The following is a 23233-nucleotide window of genomic DNA, read 5'->3' as shown; positions in this document are numbered from 1 at the left end:
GATAATATTTCTGTTGGCTACTGGTTTCTGTGAAATAGAAAAAAAAAATCCCTTTTGTTTTAGGGGAGGAACCTGTGGTTCGACTAGATCTTGCTGATAGACAAGGAAAACGGAAAGCCTCCGCGGGTAAGAACTTTTTATGAGCTGTTACGTAGGTGCTGCCTTCTATATATGACTGCATTAAAGAGTATTTTTGATGTATGAAAGGCAAATACGTTGCAGTGGAGATCTGTGTTGACTGCAGAAATGGCCAAAAAAAAATATCATTTATCAGCTGAAAGGCAATTCTATGAAAATATGCTTGAAAAATAGAAGCTTATTGTTGACTGTTCTCAAAGCTTCCTGCAAAGAAAAGTTCTTACAATATTCCTTGTTTTCTCTGAAGACGATGTAAGCACCCTTCCAGTGAAGCGCCGCCTTGCTGAAAGGCTGGGGAAGAAGGTAGAGGCTCCGGGAAATGCTGACAAAGCACCCAAGAGAGATCCAGGTACTAAACAGGCATCTGGATTGGATTCCTGGGTTTTGTATTTAGTCTTTCTGTTTGTCCTTTTCCAGTGATGTTTCTTTTTGCATGTTGGCTGAGGTGGTAATCACTGGGATTCAAAGTTCCCTTTCCTGTCTTGTTTTGCAATGTGAACCTGAAGTTGACATTCTGCAGCCTCCCTAATTCGTTCTTGAATTGAACTGTTTTGCAGTTCAAGTTGCCAAGTCTCTGAAGGACAGGCTGGGATTACCTCCTAAACAGACCAGTACTGAGAGAGGTAACAGCTAGATATTAAATATGCTTTCTCCTCCTTCCTTTCCATGAACTTGGACTGCTTTCATCCATCCCTAAAAACTAATTGAAACGAAAACAAAGAACTGATGCCTCTTGCTTGAGTGCTGAAGCTCTTCTGACAGCCACTATCAGAAATCTGGCTCTAGGTGTGTGTTTCTTTTCTACTTGTGCCTTGTCAAGGTTTTTAGCTGCTTCTGTGAACCGTTCCGTACAATTAGAATAGAACCACTGCCAGGAGCAGGAATTTGAAATGCAGTCTGAAAAAGTACTAAAGTAAAGCAGCATTTCTGTGTAGCAGTTCTCTCTGGATAGGGCTGGTCTTCAAAATACAAGTGGCTCAGAGGAGGAGGAGAATGTTGTTCTAAGGATATTGTTCTAAGATGCATTATTGGGAACACTCAAGATTAGTTTTCCTTAGTGCTCTGACAAATGTTGGAGACTGAAACTATTGCTGGACTCTCTTTAAATGTTGGTGCTTCTCCTCATTTCTTGATGATGACAGGGAAGGCTGCTAAGCCGATGGGAGAGATCCATGTGAAAACACTGGAGGAAATCCGTCGTGAGAAAGCTCTTCAGAGACGCGAAACTCAAGCCAAAGCCGAGGCTGAAGGGCATGGTAAAACTGAAGATTCCAGCGCAGGGGCAAGACCTGCTCGTGCAGCTCCCTCAGCACAACCCGGACCTGCCCCAGCAGAGCAGAAATCTTTATGGAGCACAAAACTAACAGGTGCTCCATAAACAGATGCTTTAATGCCTGCCCCAGTGAGGTGCTTCCCATCTTGAGCAAGTTCAGTTTGCTCAGGATCTGCTTCATGGATAATTGCTGAATGGATTGCACATTGTAGCCTTTCTCTCTCTCTCTCATGGGGCACAAGGAAATAAATGCACATTGGAAACAAGTACCCAGCTTTCTTTATTTCTGCCGTTGACCAAACTTTTTTTGGTCTTCTTTTTCAGGTGCTTTAAAAAAAGAAAAGAAGGCAGTGGAATTGAACCAGCCTTGTCCTAAACTTTCCTCTGTACCTGATGTACAGGTGAGTCCTCTGTGAAGACACACATACATTCGTACAATTTCTGATCATTCTGACAAGTTTGGTTACTCACCGTGTGCCACCCTCTTGAGTGTGTTCTTACCCTTCAGCACCTGGTAGGAGCTGCAGTGCAGTCTAAATCCTATCGCCAGCAGCATTTCCAGACAACTCTGTACTCCTCAAACTTGGAATCAGTCTGTTTATACCACAGCAACAAAGAAACCCTGTTAGCACCAGCTGAAATCTACACAGTTAACGTGGAGGGAATTCTTTTTGTTCTTACTGACTTGATCTGTCAGACATGAAGGATTTAATGCAGAAGGCCAGAGTTCTGTGTTCAAGGAAATCAATCTGTCAGTGGATACTGTCTAGGGGAACTTGTATGACTTTCTGCTGCTTAAAAAGAATGGGATAAATAGATGTACAGCAGAACACCCTAGCTGTTTAAAGAAGCTTGCCATAGTGGATATTGCAGATATGTGAGACTGTGTCCATAGTAAAGCATGGCTCTTGTTACAGGCAGAATTTTAGGGAAAAAAAAACACAACAGTAACCTGAACGATATTAATATGCTGTTCCACATCAAGACCATTTTGGAGGGATTGCTGATCAGATTTTCTTAACGAAATCTCCACGGATTATTTTTTTTTTTTGTGTCCTATTCATGCACTACTTTTCTTTCCTTCTAGCCCACTCAGCAGAGTGGAACTCGTAAATGTCCAGAGAAGAGCTTTGAAGAGAGACGGTGGGAGAAGTGGCAACAGCGAGAACAACAAGAGAAGCTTGGGAAGGAGGAAGCTGCTGTCAAATCTACTGCTGGCTTCTTTCATACTGAACCAGCAGGGAAAGTGGCAGCTCAATTTCAGGGCCGGGAAGCTAAAAGTAAGTGTTGAAGGTTAAGAGTTACTTAGGTTGTCTTCTGAAATACAGACAGAAGATGACAGTTCTCATGCTGTAACTCTGGCTGGGTGCATTTTGCCACGCAATGCTACGAAGCGAAGTGTGGACTTTCTTTTTCTTAGTTTGTTTCTTTTCCGGCCAGCCAGATGTTAGGTAAGGAACGGGAGACTAGAAAATGACACTACAAATTTGGACTTTGTAGAACAACTTAACTGTGGGACATCACTGCAAGGAAGAGGAAGCTGGTACAACAGTTGCATACGCTCTTGTCCTACTCTAACTGCTGCTTTTCCCTTTCCTAGAGGGAGCAGGACTTGAAATATAAAAGCTGTCTATATTTGTGAACCTAGCTTGCACTTAGGATTGCTATGTGTCTGAGGTTTCCCTTGTCCTGGATTCTTATTTACTGTAGCTATTCGGTTTCTTGGTTCCTTTGTATGGATTATTGGTAGACAGAGTTTACTATGTGGAAAACATTCCTGAGAATCCAGGCAATGGCGGTGCAATTCTGCTGGCCAAATGCATTTAACTGTGTAGAAGGACTGTGGAAATGATGAAGAGAACCTGGATTTTTCCTGAGGCAGAGCAAGACTGTATCAGTTCTCTCTTCCTTTTACTCTAGCCAACTTGATGACATCTGCGAAGCCTTCGGGTGGGAAAGTCACTTTCCCCAAGAAGAAGGCATTGAAACGTAAGGCACCTGGGAGTTATCCCTCTGCCATAGCAGCTGTGGAACTCCGGACTGCCTTGGATGCTGACATGATGGGACCTCCAGCCAAAAAAGCAGCCATGGTAAGGCCAGGGGCTAACGCAGAGATGGATCCCTTGTTAAATTCCTACCCTCCTCTAGGAGAAAAGGTGGAAAAGGCAAACGTTCTGCAGGCCTTCTGTTTCCTTGGAAATCCAGTAGCTGTCTACAGGATGCTTGTAGAACCCTTCTGTATTTATGAGCTGAATGGCACTCTTTAACCGGTACTCTGATGCTGTGATTTCTCTGGTGGGGGGGATTTTGTCCATGAATGCCATGTTCTTAAAAGACACAAGATCATGAGTAACCTCCAGGTGAATGTGAACTTTCTTCAGGAGCACCTTGGTTTTGTATTTTGGCCACGGCTCCGCAATGCCAGAGGAGAAGCAGTGTGGAGGAAAAAGCTATTAAGGAATCTTTTACCCATGTGTCATAAATACTGTTTTGCTGCTTTCTAGGGTGTTTCAGACGTGCCGGAGCACGTCCCAGCCATCAGACTTGAAGAAAATGCCCAAAACAGGTGACAACCCCAACTTGTTCTTTTTCTTAATCAGTGTATATCCCCAGGGAAACATAAGTTCTGTCACATGTGGGAAAAAAGGAGGGTTCTGAGATAATTAAAGCCCAAATCCATCAAAGGAATAAGTCACCTGAAACCACTTTCTAGCAGCTAGCAGGATTGCTTAATTAGGCTTTCTTTAAATGCTGCAAGTCAGCACAGCTTTCCAGTGACTTCTTGGGTTGTCTGAATACCTGAACGAGGAGGAGGTGAAGTTCTACTTCCTCGGGAGGTGATAGATGAGGAGTAGTGTCCTCTGCCTTTTGGTCCTCAAGAATGCCACCTCAACTCCAGGTGCCCTGGCTTCACAGATAAAGCCCCAGACTGAAAAATGTACCTGGTAACACATCGGGCTCTAAATGTAGCCCTGGGTTGATTGACAACAATCCCTGTGTAAGATTGAAGCGTAGGAGGGCTTGCCTACAGTTTTAAGAGCCGGTTTGCAGAAAAGGGATTTCCCGTTAAGAAATGGCATATCCTGATTGTTCTTTCTTGCTCTCCCAAGACCTGAAGTGCGTCTTGGAAGCCTGGCAAGATTAGAGGAGCAGATGGAGATCGATCTCGAGACCTCGACCTCAGCTTCTTCCCAGCTAGAAGAGGCACGGACACGCCGGCTGAGTTCCACAGGGAACGCGCCCTTATCTGCGGATGAAGATTTGGAGAAGCTACTTTGGGAAATCTCAGGAGGCAGACTGGAAGCCGAGATTGACTTAGACCTAGGGAAGGACGAGGATGAGCTCCTCCTTGAACTCTCCGAGATGATTGACAGTTGAACTGCGTAGTCCTATGGTATATTTAAAAAAAAAAAAAAATTGAAACTGTTCTTCTTGTTGGATACCCCGAGGTGATCCTTTTTCTAACTGAGGCTTTGCAATGAGACTTAAAGCACAGTCCGAATGGGTAGAAATTGGCAGGATCTGCACTCAGTTGTCCTAAATTTCCCTGCTGGTCAGAGTTAAGGGCTTGTGCATCCGTTCTGTAACTATAGGTGGCTACCTTCGCTATTGAGAGGACAAAGCACTTCTTTCGGCACAGAAAGATCTCCATTGGCACGCCACGGTGGCTGCAAATCGATCTTCTGATGGAGCGATGCTCTGAAGGCTTAAACGTAAAGCTTCTTCCTTCCTCCCCCCTTGGCACAACTCGATGTTGGGCACATTGTGAAGCTTCGGTGTTCTGATTTCTCGGACAGTTGATAGCCAAATCCTGGAGTTACTATGTCAACTCTTGACTTTTACTCGTGTATGCCATTGTTTTGACTGTACCCGTGTCAGATGATGAAGCTGTAGGGGTGTGAGGGAGCAGAATCGTTATTCCAGTGTGTTGTGGACCAAGCTTGCTGCCAGGACTGGGGGTGGGGGTCATCCCACCCAGCCTTACTGTCGCGTTAAAGGGGTGTAGCTGATTAACCGTCACGGGCCCGTTTGGATTCAGAGTACTGAACCAGTCGGGCCCGTGACGGTTAATCAGCTACACCCCTTTAACGCGACAGTAAAATTGGCGTAGTCGGCAGGATTGCTATGGATAAACTACTGCAAAAATATAAATGTGCCCCTTCCCAGGCAGGGAAGGAGTTTTCCCAAAAGTTTTGGAAAGATGAGGAGAAAGTGGTAGAGCGCATTGAGCCGTGTCAGGCTTCACGAAAGATTGGTCAAAGAAAGGGTAAAGGTGCGATTTATGCTGTGTTAGGAGATTGTTTGTCTTGTGCTCATCAAGAAGCTAAGGAAACTCCTGCTCCCAAAGTGATCTCTGATGCGGAACATACAGCTTTGAAATCAGAGATTGAGGTGTTTAAGTCATCATTGGCCTTTGAAAGGGAGACGGGAAAAACATTAGGAATCAGAGTGGATAAACTTTTGGATGAAAATAATAAACTTTCCATTGAGAATGACAAACTTGTGAGTGAAAATGATAAACTTGTGAGTGAAAATGATAAACTTGTGCATGAGAATAATCATCTTAAACAATTGCTGGAGAGGGTTAGTCATCTGTTAAATAAAGTACAGCCTTGTGCTCCGGTCAAGCAGATTCGTGGAGTGCTGCATAATGCAGAACCTGAAAGCTGGGACAGTGATTTCTGGTCTGACAGTGATGATGGTGTTGAAGAGATTTCTGATTCTGAACCCCAATCCATTTCCTTGAGACCTTTGGTTAAGACTGAGACTACTATTGATGATAATGATGAAATCCGCACTACTGTGCAAACAATTCCGTTGCCACCAGCAGAGTTGGTTGAAATACAGGAGAAGTTCTCAAGGCGATCAGGGGAATCAGAAGTTGAGTATGTGTGTCGAGTTTCTCTTAAAGAAGGAGATCGAATGATGTTGAGTGAGGAAGAGGTAGGAGGCTTTTGGAGACCTGGAGTATTTTTAACCACCACACCAGGAGCTGACCTGGCTGTAGCAGTACAGAAAGCAGCCTGCATTCAGGCGATATATGAAAGAGATGAATTTAGGAAATCCCCGATGTTAGCTCCTATTGATCCGATTCGGTTAACCCCTCTCATCCGTGGACTCCCTGATTGTCTTAAGATGTTTGTAGCAAACACCCAAGATCATATACTAGCTGCTTGTAGGGATGATGATAGTGGTTGTAGGCAAAATCCTAACTCCCCTATTCCCACCTGGAGTGAATTGGTACAAGACATAGATAAGTACGGACACCGAATGGGCTGGATTAATTCATCCAGTATTAAATCCCAAGACCACTCTCGGCGAGTCCGCCAAATCCACACTAAAAATCCCAGATATCCCAAATTCAAAGAGAGATTGAAACCTAATAGGGAACGAGGTGAGTTGTGGTGTCGGCAAAAAAACTCTTATCCCCGGGGAGGGCAGTGAGCCACCCTGCTCGGCAGGTATTAACAATTCAATGGCTCTCTAATGAACATATTGACCCTATCATTGCCATTCCTGTTGAACCCCCAAAAATATTGGTAAATTTTCTTATTGACACTGGGACCCAAATATCAGTAATTACACATGAGACAGCACAAACCCTGAGCATAACACCTGGTCAACGCAGGGTTAAAATCACGGGAATCAATGGTGTGGAAAAACAATGCCCCACTGCAAAAATTTCACTCTGGTTGCCAGAGTGAAATTAACAAAAATTAACCAGGATAGAAGTATTAGTTGGTGCTGCATATACTAATATTTTAGGATTTGACATACTGCATGGTCGTATGTGGAAACTCCCTGATGGAACTGCGTGGAGTTTCGCGACACATCAAAGGGATTCAGGCACCATGAGACTGAGTCTGTTACAAACATCCATACCCTCATCCCCTGCTAAAATCATTAATGATCGGCAATATCTGTTGTCAGCAGCAGCACTTATGGGGATTGACGGGGTGGTAAAAGAATTGGAAAAAAGAGACATTATTAAAAGGACCCATTCACCTTACAATTCACCAGTGTGGCCAGTAAAGAAACCAACCAGGCAATGGCATTTTACAGTGGAATACAGACAGTTGAATGCTAACACTATACCTTTGACTGCCGCAGTTCCAAACATGGCAGAGATAGTGAAAGCCCTCTGTGTTTCTAACAGTAGCAATAGTGCTAACTACTCCCAAATATTTCTACGCATGGGAAATCAAAGATTGCTATTTCACCCTCTTTCTAACCCTGCCGGTTGAATACAACCGAGCATATTTTATTTTCTTTTGTGTTCACAGGAACCCTGAGCGAACTGTATATGGACATCTGGAAGATGACGAATCAACAGTTTGGATTAATGATGCTATGCTTTACCCTGACCTTGATGCAATTACAGACCTTAAAGGAAACTTAGCTACTGTGGCTGTGCATGGAGCTGAGGTGTTTCACCGTGGCATTTAACCATGTATTGTCACAGTATAGCACAGTCACTGGAACATCTCAAAACAGAAAGGACCTAAATCTCTCTACTTTAGTTCTACATGGAAACAAAATATTTTCAAAAGATGAATGGAGTTGGAACAATTCTCTAAGAATGGCTGAACTTCAAGCCATGTCTGGACAGACAATACAAATTGGTTGCCAAATAACTAAAATAACTGAACCAAATTTTGATTGCTGATACAATTTTACTTTCACCAAACCTATAATTGTGTACTGTCTTTGGGGTTACAGAGGCACAGAAATATTATTTGAATTCATGGTTAATACAGAAACATCATCGACTACAAAGGATAAGAAGCCTCTGCCTCCGCAGATATTTGAAAATGAACCTACTCAGCCCCCCATTAGTCTGACTCCCTCCATCTTCAAAACAGGTCCTTACATAATTAAAAATGTGGGACAACAACAAATTCTCTTTAACCCTAGTTGGTCCCTAAAAAGGGTAGAGCTAGCGCTGCATATTAATATCTCTGAAATTAACTCGAAATGCACCACCTTTCTGAGAACTGCCTACACCGGCTGGTTAGCATGGTTACATGGACGTTCTCTAAAACAATCTCAGCGCGTGCCACGGGATGCAACTGGGTTATTAGGGACAGGATTAGGTATATTAAATAGCATTGATGCTGAGGTCTTAATGAGTAGAATAACTGCTACTACAGATGACCTAAGGAAATTGGAACAACCAATAAAATCATCCTTATTGGCTTGAGGAAAATGATCATCAATTAATTGTAAATACCCTTGGAAAAGCCCAAGGCAATACCTCCCTTGCCTTGAGCTGTATCCAAGCACAGTTATGGATACAATCTGTAGCAGCAGCTATTATTAGAGAGGGAGAAGGAAAAACTTTGCCCACTGAAATTCGAAAATTGATTTGGGATAATGCTTCAGAATTTGAAAAAGAATTTCAAGCTTGGTGGCAATTAGTCAACTTTACCCATTATGCAGAAAATGATAAAATTGTTGCCTTTATACTTACTATAAGTAATGCCACCGTATACAATGTATATCCAATCATTGCATTAGGACTCAATCATAATGGAACTATACTTTATCCTAAAGAGCATAAAGTATGGGCCCATCAAGAGGGAGGAAAGTGGCAAACAATTGATGTAAATGCATGCATTGTGCGTGAACAAAAAGGTTTCATCTGTGAAAGTAACACGCTAGAATCTCAAGACATTTGTCTTGACACTGAGCAAAATATTTGCCACTTTGAGATACATCCTAATGAAACCCTTGAAACTGTACTTATATGTATTGGGAAAGGTTGCGTTTGTATGAGAACTCATTGTGATTCTATAGTCGTAGATGATACAGTGGTAGATACCAGTAATCTCTCTAATGTCTGTGTTTGCAATTTTACCAAAATTCTAGGATGTGATTTTAAATACTCAGTTCCTGTCACTTCTTATCAACTTATTGCATCTAATTATATTCTGCTTCATGAACTGCTGCCTACTCCTATTGGAATGAACCTCACCTTGGTGAAGAAATTGCTGGTGCATGAGGACCTGAAGCAGCTGATGACACAAGTCCAAGAAAATGGACAAAAGACTCTGATTACTGTCCATCATGATGCACAAGAAATACATCGAGTGATGGAAAGAGTGAAGAGAGATGAGAGACACCGATGGTGGGACACTTTGTTTGGATGGTCGCCAGCTGCCAAGGGAATCTTCAACAAGATGCTTCACCCTGTTATTGTTCTGCTAATACTCACTGTATTGTGTTTTATACTGACAATTAGTTTGTATGTCAAACTCTGGTTTATGATGAAACGTTTAGCATCCCTACACAATGTACATACACTCGATAAACCTCAATCCGAGAATGTATGTGATGTCCCTGACATATTCCAACTGTTGTGAAGCTTGAGTGACTATAGTCACGGGGTGGATTATGTGGTGTAAATGCCTGAAGTAACTAGGAAAATAAAACTAACATTCACGTTTTTAAGGAAAAGGTACAGCTTTGAGGAGGCTTTCAGGGTAGGGCATAACTGCATTATCTGAGCGTTCCCTAGGCTCCCAACCTTAGATGCTATCGCGCTGGGGAAACTTGGTGTGCTAGCTCTAAGGAACACCACAGAGCGTGGAGTGGAGTGGAGACACCACGGCTAGGCTCTGTAATCAGGTGGGACCTCGATTGTTCTTGTGCACAAAGCTGCACTTTTTGCCACCCTAAGCCAAAGACCTGTCATGTTTTGACAAATGCTGTACCCTAGTGTACTTTTTGCTCATTATAATATCATTATATTACCAAAACACACCTCCATCCCAAAAGCTACCCGCCTCCAAGGTGCGACCACCCCTCACTGAGCATGCGCTCTGAATTTCTCGGAGCCTATTACTTTAAACGGAGACGGGAAAACTTTACACCAATCATAACTAAGATATGCTTGACTAGAGCCACTCAAGCTCCACCTAAAAGATAGAAAATAATATAAATTGGCCCAAGAGAGAGGGGATGTTAGGGAAGATACCATCGTCAGGGGAGATACCATCCCGAGGACATACAGCATCCTTAGGACCTCCTGACTCCTGGGATCAGTCGACGGGCTGAGCCTCTCTTCCCCCCCCATTGGGACGCCTTTGGGTGAGATCTGAATATTTGCTTATAAATCTCTATATAGAGTCTTTGATCCTTTCAACGCGTTTATTCCTAGGCAGTGCACCTGTAACACCCATAACATCTGTAACACCTGTAACATCTATACCATCTGTAACACCTATAACACCTATAACATCTATAACATCTGTAACACCTATAACACCTGTCACATCTGTAACACCTATAACGCCTGTGTATTTCATACATACTAACTTGCTTTTGCAGACAGTCACTATCGCCGGCAATCCAAAAGAACCTGATTATCTGTTGCTGTAATAAACCATACTTGATTGCATTGTGATAGCTTTCATTAATGCGACTTGGGTGAGGGTGATTATCCGTGATAATTCAGTGTTCTGAATCTAACCAGACCCCCAGACGGTTAATGCATTGTTGGTGAATGTCTGAACGGACCCCCAGGTGGTTAATACGTTTTTGGTGAATGTCTGAGTGGACCCCCAGGCGGTTATTACGTTTTTGGTGATTGTCCGAACGGACCCCCAGTTTTGGTGAATGTCCGACTGGTTCAGTACTCTGAATCCAAACGGGCCCGTGACGGTTAATCAGCTACACCCCTTTAACGCGACACTTACTTTCAGTTATCAGGGATGATCAAATGGTGAAAAGCAGCAGCTCTGCCATGCGGCTCCGCTACCCCCACTCCCTTCTCTTGTGCTGTACCAAAGTTCCCCCAGGCTTTGGTTGGTGCTTTTTGCTGGTGTGAGGACTCCGGGGCGAGAAGTCGGGACTCTGCCGCAGTCTGAAAGGGTAACCCCTCCTTTTTAGTGGCTTTTTCTTGCTTACACATTAATCTTACAGACCAGGCTGCCACTTACAAGGAACAAACCCCTATTTTTAGGGTCACAATTTTATTATAACCTTATTATTGCCACATCAGGGCCCAGGGACCATCTCTGGAACCGGGAGCAGGGCCTCTGTGGCAGGTCCTGTCCCAACGGACACAACGGACCTGGTTCCCTGCAATGCGGACTTCTTAGATGGCGAGGCCTTATTGGAGAGGAACAGCCCTCCTTTCAAATTCCCAAATCCTCATGCTAGGAGATGAGGCCTGAATGTTAGAGTCCAAAGCCTCCTCTTTGGGTCCAAACACCCATCTGGAGGGATCAAAGCATCACTTTAGGATCCAGACAGAGGAAGCGGGCTGCGCTGTGCATGATTTTTAGGCCCCAGCATCACATATTAGGGCAGAAAGCCTCTTCCTTGGACTCTAAAGCCTTGTTTGAAAGGATAATTCCTCCTTTTTAGTGGCTAATGATTTCTTGTATCCCCCTAACTCCCTCTCTCAGCCATCCAACCCGCAGGGCTCAGGACTTGTTGATGCTCTAAGGAAAAGCCTGAGGAGACAGAGAGCTGTGTGTCCAGCCCACAGGGCGCCGGACAACAGGCTGGCCAGGACAAGGAGACAAAGAACAGGCAGGCAAACAGCGCGAAAGAAGCAGGAAAGCTGGAGGAAGAGGTTCTGCCTCTGTTCTGCTGCTGGCTGGAAAGCGGATCTGAGAAGGGACAGCCTCGTTCGCAGCTGCTCGGAAGAGAGCCCCAGCTCGTGTCTGGAATGCTCTGGTGTCCCCAAGGCTGCCAGCACTGGGAACAGCCTGTTTATGGCGGTGCCTCCCCTTTCCTGGTCTCGCAGAGAAAGGGAAGCCCATGCAGGACCCCGTTGGGAAGGCCTGCAATGCCATGGGAGGGCCTGCGTGCTGGAGCAGGGCAAGAGAGCGGGGACAAGCGGCAGAAGAGGCTGGAGAGGGGGGAAAGGTGTCCGCAGGTTGCTTGTAGCTTCTCCCTCCCCTGGCCACTTAGCGCGAGGCGAAGCACAGCCTGGACACTGGCGATTCGGGTGCAGAGCTTTACTCAGAAAAGCTGCCGGACGGCTGCCAGTCCTCACCCCCCCGCTGCCCCGCACGCCGGGGGGGCCGCCCCCAGCCCTGGCAGGAGGGCCGGGACGGTGGTGGGGGCCGGGGGGGTGGTATCCACGGGGGCTGGAGGGCGCTGGGCCGGTCGCGCTGCAGCCGGCTGGGGTGCGCTCGTCCAGGCCCGGGTGGCGGCCGCTGGCGCTGGGCCCGTCTCGGTGCCCGGGCTTCTGAGGCTGCGGAGAGGCGCCTGCGGAGAGAGGAGGCTGGGCAGCACCCGGCGGCCGCGCCGCAGCACCTCACCGGCGGTGCTGCAAGGCCAGCGGCAGCCGGCCGACGGGGAGCTGGGGCGAGAGACGGCCGCTCACTGCTGTCTTCTCCTGCGCAGCCGGATGACCCCGCAGCACAGAAGCGTGCTGAAGAGCAGGGAGCCCACGATTGCCGCCGCGCTCACGAGGCAGTGCTTGCGCACGGCGGCACCGGCCGAGGCACTCGCGCTCCTCTCGCCAGCCGCACCTGGAGGAACAGCTCTGGGCCTTAGCGCGTCCTCGCGCTGCTGGGCAGCCTGCGGGAGCTCTGGCAGTGCCGAGACGGTCGCTCTCCCGCTGCCAGCCTCTCCGGGAAGAAGCTGCCTTGCTTGCAGCAGAAGGCGCCGCTGCCATGCTCGCGGCTCCCGCTTACGGGCTGCTCAGTACCTGGATTCTCTTGAAAAAACTGGAACACCCCGGTGTGGCGGGCTTCTCCGGGCTCCGAGAGCACTGCCAAGAAGGAGAGAAAGGGAAAGCCTCAGCACGGCTTAGGCACAGAGGATGCCGAAGGACGGGCGGACAGACGGGCGGATGGAGAGGCTCCCTCTGCAAGTCCGTGCAGCCCCCTGGGCCGCAGGTCACAGGAGGGGTCCCACTCGCTGCTGCGGTGCTGCTTTGGGCCCCTGGGGACTTGGGCAAGCTGCGGGGCTCAGGTGCTGCGGGAGGTACGCTCCGGTACGGGTCACGGGCTGCAACTGGCTGCGGTGGGAGGCAGGCGATCCCCACCCACAGGCACAGAGGCCCGCCAGCATCTCTGGCACACTGCTGGCGCTGAGCTCCGCGCGCCAGAGCCCACAGCCCTCCTGCAGAGCGCTTCCAGGCTCCTTTGGCAGCACCTGCTCTGTGCTAAGCGTGCCACCGGACGGCAATTACCTGGCGGGACGGTCGCTGGCGCTGCCTCTGGCGCTCCCTCCGAGCCTGGCAGCGTGTTTCCCCTGGGAAGCGCCTCCTTCTGCACAGCCTCTCCGTCCGCCCCTTCGGCAAGAAAGCGGCACAGTTGCACTGGGAGCAACCACTCCTCAGCAGGAGGATGCTTCTAGCTGCAGCAGGCGATGCTTCTCAGCATGCACACGGCTGTAGCCAGCCCCTCAGGCTTCCCCGTGCAGCACACCCACCCTGTGCTCCCTCCAGTTCCTGCAGGATTTCCTGCAGGATTGCCGAGGTCCTCTGGGAGCTTTGGCCTCTTCTCGCTTGATGCCTTGCTCTTCGAGGACCCAGCGCGGAAGCTGGAGAGCCGTCGCCTACAGCCACACCTGCAAGCAAACACAGAACAGAGCAGCTCCCACCAAACAGGGCGGGATGCTTCTTCCCATCGCGCAGCTCCCACAGGGGATTGCTGCATGGCCCTGGGCTCTCCCTCCTGCCCAGGAGCCTCTTGCAAACAGGCAGCAGGGGCCTGCAGTGCCAGCGTGCCGGGACAAAACGAACGAAGCGTGCGTGCAGCTGCCCAGAGAAGGGCCTCCCCAGAGCTCAGCCCAGGCTCGAAACTCAAGCCCACCGTGCCCGCTGGCTCTGCAGCACGCTTGGGGGCGGAGCGGCTGGCAAAGACAGCTTGGCAAGGCAAAGCGCCCCAGGCGTGTCACCGAGCCTGAGCCCTTCCCTCTCTGCTCTCCTGCGCGGCTGAGGCCAAGGAAGGCTGAAGGTCCATTGCACGCGGGCAGCAAACAACAAGGGCAATGCTCGCTCCTCCCTCCCGCTGACTTACCTGGGGGATCGCCCTGGGGCACGAGGACAGGACCATGCTCGGACGTCCCGGACAAATCACCTACAGGCACAGAGCAAAACCGTTGCCAGTGCGTGCTGGGAGCTCCTTCTGCCCCAGCGCCCTGCGGTGGCTGACAGAGGGGCCGGGGCACGGCGCAGGGCCCAGGAGCAGGGCGAGCTGGCGGAAAAACACTCGTCCCCGCTTCTTGTGGAGAAGAGCCCACTGGCCAGGGAGAGGCTGCAGCACTGCTCAGCTGGCGCAGAAAGCCACCAACAAACCCCAAGGAAAGCAAGAGCCACACCGTAGCCCACGTACCTGTGGGGTGCCACCCAGTCTCAGGAGCAGGATTCCACGGCGCAGCTGGAACAGCACGGCCTGCGGGCACAGATGGGGGCCAGGACAGGTGAGGAGGGCTTCCACTGCGTGCTGCAACCAAGTCTGCCCTCGGGAAGCCCCCCCAGGGAGCGGACGACCCCTCGGAAGGGGGTGGTCTGCCTGCGCAGGACCTCCAGTCGCCCGCGGACCAGTGCTGCTGCTTTGGAGGCAGGGGACGGTGACAACTTACCGCTGGGCTGCCCCTGGAGCTCCACTCCAGGACCCAGCTGAGGAGCTGGGGAAGCGCTGCCGAGCGCATCGTCACCTGGAAGCAAGCAGAGAGCAGACACGTTCCCCTTGCCCGCTGTGCCCCCGAGCACCCTGCAGTGACGGAGGGGCCGGGGCACGGGGCGAGATGCCCGAGGCTGCGGCGGGGCTCAGGGACCTCCCGACGGAGGGGAAGGCTGGAGCCGGGGCAGCGCGGCGCATGGCTCGGCTCACAGGGGCCCCGGGGGGCTCAGCCCAGGCTTCGGCCCCCAGCCCCTCCGGCGACTCGCCCGCATCCGGCCCTGCCGCTGCCTCCGGCGCTGGCGCCCACCTGCTCCCAGCGCTCGCCTTGGCATAGCCCAGGCATCCCGGGCACACAGCACGAGGAGGAGGAGGAGGAGGCGGGTGGGGGCCGCAGCCCCCCACATCCGCCCCATGCTGCCACCGCCGCGTGAGTGCCGCCGTTGGGGCCGGCGCAGAGAGGTGCCCGTGGCCTGGCACAGCGTCACAGCGCGGCGCTGTGACCTCATGGCCGCACCCTGCTGGCACAGGGGCTGCATGCATGGGTTGGGGCTGCGTGGCATCAGCCACAGCCGCAGCTCCACTGGGCCACCCGCCCTCAGTGTGGAAAGTGGCCTCCTCCTCCTCCTCGTTGCCATCAGAGCTGGCCAGCAGCATCCTCAGCATCCTAGAGGCCTTGGGTCTGTACGATTCAAAATAAATACATAAATAAATAAATAGAAAACAAATAAAAACAGAAAAGGAAAAACAGAAAGAGAAAAATGGTGTTGGATCCTAAAAGGCTTCTTTGGTCCCTCAAAGCCTCTGGGCTGCATGGTCTGAAACCCAAAAGGACGCTCAGTGCTGGCCAGAGTCAGAGGGGGCAGATCCTTCCTCCGGGAAAATGGTGAAGTGGAGAAAGGCAGCACTCCAGCACGCCCCTGCTGTCCCAACAGGGTGCTGGTTTTCCTCAGGTGGGCAGCCGAGTTCCAGCACGGCCGCTCTCTCCCTGCCCCTCCTCCAAGAGGCAGGAGGAGAAAATACGACAGACACATGGAGCTTGTGGTTTGAGATACAAAAAGTTTAATTAAAGGGAAAAGGGAGAGGGAGGAAAAAAATGAAGGGACGGCAGGGCAGGGCAGGGCAGGGCAGGGCAGGGCAGGGAAGGGAAGGGAAGGGAAGGGAAGGGAAGGGAAGGGAAATGGGGGAGACCGCGCGAAAGGCCAGAGAGAGGGCAAAAGAGCGAGGCCCCCAGGCGTGGGGCGTGTGCGCAGAGCTGCGCTCCAGGGAGGGCTGCACAGTGCCCCCGGGGCTGGGGAGGCACAGCCTGCGTGTAGCTGAGGATGCTGCTGGCCAGCTCTGATGGCAACAAGGAGGAGGAGGAGGCCACTTTCTGCTCTGAGGGCGGGTGGCCCAGTGGAGCTGCGGCTCTGCCATCCCTGGCAGTGTCCCAGGCCGAAGCGGGGGTCTTGGAGCAGGCTCGCTGCTGGAGAGGCGCCGGCTGAAGCCCTGTTGTTCATGGGCTTCGGGAGCTGCTTCGGGCGTGCCCCCGGCACGCAGAAGGCCGGAGAAGTGGAGGCAACGTGCCCGGGGAGCGGGGCTGCGCCGCAGGCAGGAGGAGATGCCGGGAGCTCTCCAGCACGCTCAGCTGCCTGCCGGGGAAGAGCGTCGCCTCCTCCACGCCTTCTGCAGCCTGGAGCACAGCTGCCGAAAGCTGAAGCGCGAGCGTGGCCTTGGTGCTTGCAGGTCTGAATCGCCAGCGATGAGACCGACTCGCAGGGGTCGTTTGCCAAGCCTCGCAGGACTGAGAGAACAGAGGAGAGGCGAGGTGACGGCCCTGTGCCCGCAGAGCGCCCGGCCCCCCGCAGACGTTGCCCCCAGCTCTCCGCACAGCCAGGAGGGAGCAGGGGACAGGCTCCTGCCATCCCCCTCCCTGGCTCACCTTGGCAGATGTCCTGGCTCTTGCTCTGGTGCTGATCCAGCAGGTGCCTCCCCACGAGCCCTGGGGACACACGGCCTGTCAGCGCCCCCGGCTGCTCCCCGGGGCGCAGCACGAAGGCACAGGGACGGGGGACCCCAGGCTCGCGGCTCACCAGTGAACCTCACAGCCTCCCGCTGCAGGGGCTCCTGCAGGCTCTGCAGGTAGGGCAGGCTCTGGGCCAGGTACTCCTCTGCTGCGCTGCTCCTCCTGGCCAGCTGCAGAGGGAAGGGCACGGGCTCAGCGCAGGGCGGCCCCGGCCCCGGCCCCGGCCCCGGCCCCGGCCCCGGCCCCGGCCCCGGCCCCAGGTGCAGAACTGTGCGTACCAGGCACTCGCTGATCTTCCAGCTCTGAGCGTCTCGGCCAGGTGCGCCAGCTGCCTCCAGCGCAGGAAGCGCGCGACACCAAGGAGGGCTTCCCGGGAGGCCTGCAGAACAGCTGAGATGGCAGCAGAGCCTGGGCAGAAGACCCTGCTCCCCCCCCCGCAGCCCCTCCGCAGGGAGGGGGCCTCAGTGGAGACTAACGCTGCCAGCAGCTGCAGCACCCCTGGTGCTCGGGGGCCCCCAAGGCAGGGCAGGGCAGGGCAGTCAGCATCACCCTCCCCCGAGGAGCAAAATGCCCACCTCGGCCACGCTCTCGTCCTGGTCGTGCAGGTGGAAGGACAGCGGGAGCAGGCTCCTGTGTGCCACCTGCTGCAGCTTCTCTTGGCTGCCCTCCACAAAGCCCAGCGTGTCGAGGAAGAGGCAAATAGAGAGAAGCCGCACCGTACTTGAGTCCTGGGGAGGGCGAGAGGGGGACATGGGTCCCACTGGGGGCAAAGTCCCCGAGCCCCCAAAAGCGCTGCAAAACGAGCCTGCCCAAGGGCTCGCAGCGCCCAGGGCTGGGAAGCGGGCAGGGAGAGCCCCCAGCGGGCTGTCCCAGGGACGCAGCCATGGGGACGCAGCCTTACGTCGCCAAAGAGGGCTGGGAGCTTGCTGGCCAGCTCCAGAGCCGCGAGGCTGAGCGTCCTCCCCTCCAGGAGCCGCAGCATGGTGCTGAGCATGGGCAGAGCGACAGCGCGGGTGTCGCTGTCTGCAGCCTGCAGCTGCTCCGTGATGCTCAGCAGCAGGACGAGCGTTTGCCTCGCCTGTGTGAACAAAACACCTTCCTTTGGGGAAAGCAATGACTGCCCCCTGGGCGAAAACACTCTCCCAGCCCGCCCAACGCCCCTTCCCCTCCCCGCTGCCTGGCAAGGTGCCGAGCCACAAGAGCCCGGGGCCAGCCCAGCCCAAGCCGCGGCACTCGTGGCGTTGCCGGCTGCCCCCGCTCACCGTGGCCGGCCTCTCGGTGAGCCCCAGGATCGCCCTGAGCACCAGGCTCTGCATGCCCAGGCACGGGCTCCGCAGGTAGCTGGCAAAGAGGCTCACGACGCAGTCCAGCTCGTCGCCGAGCTCTGTGCACTCCAGCAGCTGAAAAGGACGTGGGGCGCAGTGCCGGCTCAGCAGCAAGAATGCCAGGGCAGGAATGCCAGGGCACGGCCAAGCCTGGCCCCGAGGCAGCAGGGCTTGTGCAGAGCCCCACGTGGGCTCGCTGCTCCTGCTGCCCCTGCTCACCTTGCTGAGGATGACCATGGCCACCGTCTGCCAGGAGGAGGCCTCCGTGCGGAGCAGCTCAACCAGCTGGTGGATGATGGTGGTGCGCAGGCTCCTGGGCAACTCCTTCATTTCCCTGGCAGGGAGAACGGCAAGCAGGCGCCGTCAGCCCCGAGCCGGGCGGGCCCAGCTCTCCTGGCTTTGCAGCGCTCTCTTTTGCCACCAGCCCAGCGGCCACGGGCACCCATGCTGTGGCAGCACTTCCTCCGAGAAGCCCCTGTCACCTCCAGGGCTGGGATGGTGCCGACGAGGGGCTCTCACCTGGCCACCACCTGCACGCCCCAGAGGTGGCTCTCGGCGCTGAGAAGCGCGGCCCAGACGCCCTGCGCCTCGATGGCCAGCACCTGGCTCCCCAGGCCCACGCTGCGGAGCAGTGCTTTCAGGGCCTGCACCGTGGACCTGCAGGCAGAGAAGGGCCCGGGTCACGCCGGGAACCCCAGCCCTGGGCTCCTCTGAGCAGCAGGGGCCGGGGATGTGGCACCTGACGGGAGTGAGCAGGTCCTGCTGGTGCTTCTCCCAGAAGACCTGCACCTCCTGCAGCTTCAGCTCCGTGGTGAAGGACACTTGGAAGAGGAGGGCCAGGAAGAGCTGGGGGAAAATGGCCTTCGCCTCCCCCCGGCTGGTAGGCAGCAGGAGGATCTCGTGGAGGGGCCTTGCTGCCTGCAGGAAGCAGCCGGAGGCGGAGGCGTGGGCAGGGAGGGACAGAGGAGGACGCAGCCCCCCAGGCTGGTGCCCCAGGGTGCGGAGAAGGCTGGCAGGGGCCAGGGGAGGGGAGCGGGGCCCCTGCCCCTGCCCCTGCCCCTGCCCCTGCCCCTGCCCCTGCCCGATGGAGACGCAGACGGGCAAGCGAGGAACTCACGGCCAGGGCCTGGATGCGCAGGTGGTGCTTGGTGGAGGTGGATGTCTTGCAGCCAGACTGGTTCATGAGGATGCGGAGCAGCTCGTGCAGCACCCTCTCTGTGGCTGGGGGCTCAGACACCATCGCCCTCCACATGGTGACGGCGACGCTGCGGGACCCCCGGGCTGTCAGCAGGGCCGCCCCCGGCCCGGCTGACGGCTTTGGGGGTGTGCGAGAGGAGCCCTGCTGGGCCCCGTACCTGGTGCAGGTCAGTGAGCACTGCAGCAGGCTGGCAACCGTCTCCCTGGGGCGCTTGCTGGCCAGCAGCAGCAGGGCCCTGTCCAGGCTCTGAAGGGCCAGCGCGGCTCTGACGGACGGCAGGCTTCTGTAGATGGCCCACACGATGTGGAGCACCTGCCGGTGGGACACGGCTGAGACTGGGCCGGCACCAGGGCAGGAACAGAGCCCCGAGGAGCTCTGGAGGCTGGAGCCGTGGCCGTGGCCGGGGGTGCTGGCGGGCACCCACCTGTCCCGAATGGAAGTCGGTCTCTGCCGCCAGCACGTCCACCATGTGGGCAGCCAGCTCGGTGCTGTGGGGACTCGGGGCTCTCATGCTCTGGACGGCGGCGAGGAAGACGCCCAGGCGTTCCGAGGGCTGCAGGTACTTCATGAAGATCTGTGGGAGGAAGGGCAGCACGTCAGCCACCGCGAGGGCTGCGACGGCCCCGCTCAGCCCTGCTGCTCCCAGCGCCCCAGGAGAGCTGGGAGCAGGGGCTGGGCGCCAGCTGGGGTGCGGCCGCGTGCGGGCCCGGTGGGGACCGGGCTTTGTCGGGGACAGCGCCGGTCCTCTTGCTGCTGTCGCAGGGCCGGGCTCTCCTCCGGGGCTCAGGGCTCAGGGCTCAGGGCTCAGGGCTCGGGGCTGGCGCTTCTCACCATGAACATCCTGTTGCTGTTGCTGTCTTCGGAGAGCCGCAAGGACAGCCGAGCTCGCCAGCTCTGCCAGCCCTGCGGCTGCTCGGCATCCTGGTCGCACAGCCTTGTGCCTGGAGAAAAGCGGACACAGTGTCTGTCGGCGGGGGGGCCTGGGGAGCTGGCAGTGGCAGCCGGGGGCTCGGGCACAAGCCTCCCTGGCAGGAAGGGGGCATGCCAGAGCAGAGCCGGGGGCAGCGCGGCCAGGGAGGGCCCGGGCTCTCGCGCTCAGGGCAGGGGGAACAGCTCGTCAGCCCGCGGCAAGGCAGCCGGGCTCGCTCGTTCGCTCGCTCGGGTCTCTCCTGCTGAGGAGAGGGGCCCAGGCGGCCTGGTGCTGGCCTGGCTGTGCCTGTGTCTGGAGGGACCCGGCCCGACGCAGCTCCGCTCACTTCTTTGCTGTGTGATGAAGAGGCAGAGGTGGCGCACAGCCTTGGCTGCCTCGTGGCTTTTTCCCTCGCTCTCGCAGGTGCAGCACAGGAGGAGGTACCCCACCAGCCTCCCAAGCAAGGCGAAGCGGTGCTTCTCGGGGTGATGATGCCTCAGCACTGTGGCTCCTGCAAAGCAGGAGCTGACCTGGGGAGAGAGGCAGCGCGGGACCATGGCTGAGCGGGGCGGCAGGGCCCCAGCCCCAGCCCCGGCTCTGCGCAAGCCTGGAGATGGGGAGAGCCGCAGCCGGGGAGCGAGGCTGGGGGCGCCGGGGCTGCCTGCAGCAGGGGCTCCCTACCTGGGGCAAGGAGCAGGTGTTGAGGAAGGCGGCCAGCCCGGCGATCCGCACCATGGCCCTCTCCTCCATGGCCTCCGGCTGCTGCTGGGTGAAGGGCAGCAGGAGCTGGGGGGAGAAAAGCTGCTGGTGTGCCCGCAGCACAGGGCACTGCTCCTTCCCGTCGTCCCCCCGCTGCGCTGGCCAGGCGGGTGGCCGTGTCCCCGTCCTGCTGAAGCCCAGCCTTTGCCCAGCCCCACCTTCAAGATGTTCTGCAGCTCCAGGAGGCCACAGGCGCCGGCGCTGCTCACCAGCGCCTGCAGCAGGCTGTCCAGGGCTTCCACAGTCTGCAAAGAGGAGGACAGGGCTCGGGGCGCCCAAACATGGAGCAGTGGCATCCCCAGAGCCCAGCCCATGCATACCCTGACGTAGAGAGACGTGTCCATGTCTGTCCCGTCCTCGTGGCCAGGGAGGTGGAAGACCCCGCGGAAGCAGGCACGCAGGATGCCGTTGGTCATGCCCTGCGGCAGCAGCCGCGCTGTGCTGCAAGGGGAGGGGGGCAGAGGTGTGGAACGCCCCCTGTGCGGCACCCTGTGCCCCACTCAGGGCCCCTGGCCGGCAGTGGCGGCCAAGCCCGTGCTGGCCCAGGTACCTCATGGCGGCGATGGCGAGCATGGCTTTCTGCCGCACCTCCGTGTCCAGGCGATCGCTGGGCTCCTCCTGCAGCAGCGCCTGCAGGGCACAGCGCGATGGATGGCACAGGGCAGCATCTCCTGGCCAGCGAGCGGCTCCAGGGGCTGGCCTACAGCCTACAGGATGGCTGCCCCGTCCCAGACGGCTCCCGGTGCCCAGCACCCGGCCAGAGGGTGCTCCCCGCGGGGCAGGGTGTCCCCTCACCTCGATGCTCTGCGCCACCTCCAGCTGGCAGAAATACACCGCGTCCCACATGCGGGGGTCCGCGACGGCGGCTTGGCAGGCGTCGCAGATGGAGGCCAGAAACCTCAGCTTCTGCGCCTCTCGCTGAGCTGCGGAGGGGAGAGACGAGCGAGCGGGTCAGGGGAGCCCAGCAGGGGCTGCCCGCAGGAGGCCAGCAGCCGTGGCACAAAAGCAAGTGGTACCTTGGGTCTGCGGCTGCAGCAAGCGCGGAGGAAGCTCAGGGCGTCCTCTTCCTCCTGATGCGCCACGGCCGAGGCAGAAGGGCCCACGCCTGAGCCAGAGGGCGCCTGCAGTGGCTGCACCTCAGTCTCCTCATAGGGCTGCGGCTGGGGCCTGGAGGCCGGGGAGGCCCCAGCCTCCTCCAGCCAGGCCGCTCGCGGGGAGCAGGGGGGTCTCCCTGACATCCTGCCGGGAGCGCTCAGGAGGGAATGTGGCTCCTGCTCCTGTGGCGGGGGAGGGATGCCACAAAGTGCCACCGCTGCCACCGGCCCCAGGCCCCCGCGGATGGCCCCAGAGCCCCGCGGGGGTCCTGTCCCCAGGGGCCTGCAGACGCCAGCCCCTGTCCTGGAGGGAGGTCCCCCTGCCCGGGGCTGCCCCCAGCCCCACTGCCGAACCAGGCCCCTTGGGGCCGGCCCCGCTGCGCAGCCCTGGCAGCGCTGCCCCACCTGCTCCTCAGCCCTGGCTCCTGCGCTGGGTTTCTGGGGCAAGGTGCCCGCGCTTTGTGCCTTTGCTTCGCACCTGGAGCACCTGGGAGCACTCCAAGCCGTCGCTGCTGCACGGAACCAGGTCCGTTGTGTCTGTTGGGACGGGACCCACCCCAGAGGCCCTGCTGCCGGTTCCGGAGACGCTGCCTGGGCCCTGCAGTGGGCAGACTAAATTAGAATAACATCGTGGACCCTAAACACGGGGAACTGTTCCTTGGAAGTGGCCGCCTGGTCCACGACATTGACGTGGAAGCAAGAAAAAGCCACTAAAAAGGAGGGGTTATCCTTGCAAACAAGGCTTTGGAGCCCCAGGAAGAGGCTTTCTGCCTCGATATGTCACGCTGAGGTCTAAAAAGAATGCTTTGGGCCCTGAAAATGAGAGCCTGTGTCCAAAAACAGAGGGAGTAGGTGATAAAAAGGCGGCTTTGGATCCCAACTATAGGCTCTCTTAGTGATGAAAACGTCCTGAAAGCTGGGTGCTTAAGAACAAGGCTGTGG

General features: G+C 55.5%; 3 protein-coding genes and 1 long non-coding RNA gene across 5 annotated transcripts; 1 reads left to right on the top strand and 3 right to left on the bottom strand.

Moving 5' to 3' along the window:
- Positions 1-421: 421 nt before the first annotated feature.
- Positions 422-5911, top strand: LOC119715364 (zinc finger CCCH domain-containing protein 11A-like). 2 transcript variants are annotated; one of them, XM_072039998.1, is made up of 7 exons: positions 423-761; positions 1281-1505; positions 1736-1812; positions 2499-2691; positions 3332-3501; positions 3916-3977; positions 4522-5911. In XM_072039998.1, exons 2-7 carry the CDS (start codon positions 1298-1300, stop codon positions 4787-4789), a joined length of 978 nt encoding a protein of 325 aa, XP_071896099.1. In that variant the 5' UTR covers positions 423-761; positions 1281-1297; the 3' UTR covers positions 4790-5911. The 2 variants fall into 2 exon arrangements, with proteins under 2 accessions (XP_071896098.1, XP_071896099.1); XM_072039997.1 differs by having other exon boundaries at positions 422-1505.
- A 6862-nt stretch (positions 5912-12773) lies between these two features.
- On the bottom strand, positions 12774-14826 carry LOC140002793 (uncharacterized). The gene is made up of 6 exons (XR_011810319.1): positions 14713-14826; positions 14398-14457; positions 13808-13945; positions 13566-13667; positions 13080-13142; positions 12774-12900 (listed from the first exon to the last, which is right to left on the bottom strand). It is a non-coding gene; the product is annotated as an uncharacterized lncRNA (long non-coding RNA).
- A 1820-nt stretch (positions 14827-16646) lies between these two features.
- On the bottom strand, positions 16647-20607 carry LOC140002775 (maestro heat-like repeat family member 5). The gene is made up of 14 exons (XM_072039993.1): positions 20360-20607; positions 19953-20102; positions 19686-19840; positions 19448-19595; positions 19070-19248; positions 18850-18987; positions 18550-18664; positions 18268-18405; positions 17907-18083; positions 17581-17733; positions 17284-17384; positions 17073-17175; positions 16922-16981; positions 16647-16783 (listed from the first exon to the last, which is right to left on the bottom strand). Exons 1-12 carry the CDS (start codon positions 20366-20368, stop codon positions 17082-17084), a joined length of 1557 nt encoding a protein of 518 aa, XP_071896094.1. The 5' UTR covers positions 20369-20607; the 3' UTR covers positions 16647-16783; positions 16922-16981; positions 17073-17081.
- LOC140002782 (uncharacterized) lies at positions 20607-23075 on the bottom strand. Its single transcript, XM_072040005.1, has 8 exons — positions 22697-23075; positions 22214-22474; positions 21993-22120; positions 21748-21827; positions 21518-21638; positions 21356-21442; positions 21120-21224; positions 20607-20968 (listed from the first exon to the last, which is right to left on the bottom strand). Exons 3-8 carry the CDS (start codon positions 22041-22043, stop codon positions 20624-20626), a joined length of 789 nt encoding a protein of 262 aa, XP_071896106.1. The 5' UTR covers positions 22044-22120; positions 22214-22474; positions 22697-23075; the 3' UTR covers positions 20607-20623.
- Between the last annotated feature and the right edge of the window lie 158 nt (positions 23076-23233).

This window comes from Anas platyrhynchos, chromosome 6 (genome assembly GCF_047663525.1).
Source record: "Anas platyrhynchos isolate ZD024472 breed Pekin duck chromosome 6, IASCAAS_PekinDuck_T2T, whole genome shotgun sequence".
Lineage (NCBI taxonomy): Eukaryota > Metazoa > Chordata > Aves > Anseriformes > Anatidae > Anas > Anas platyrhynchos.
The sequence above is the reverse complement of the archived record's forward strand: the minus strand, read 5'-3'. Positions and strand labels throughout refer to the sequence as shown.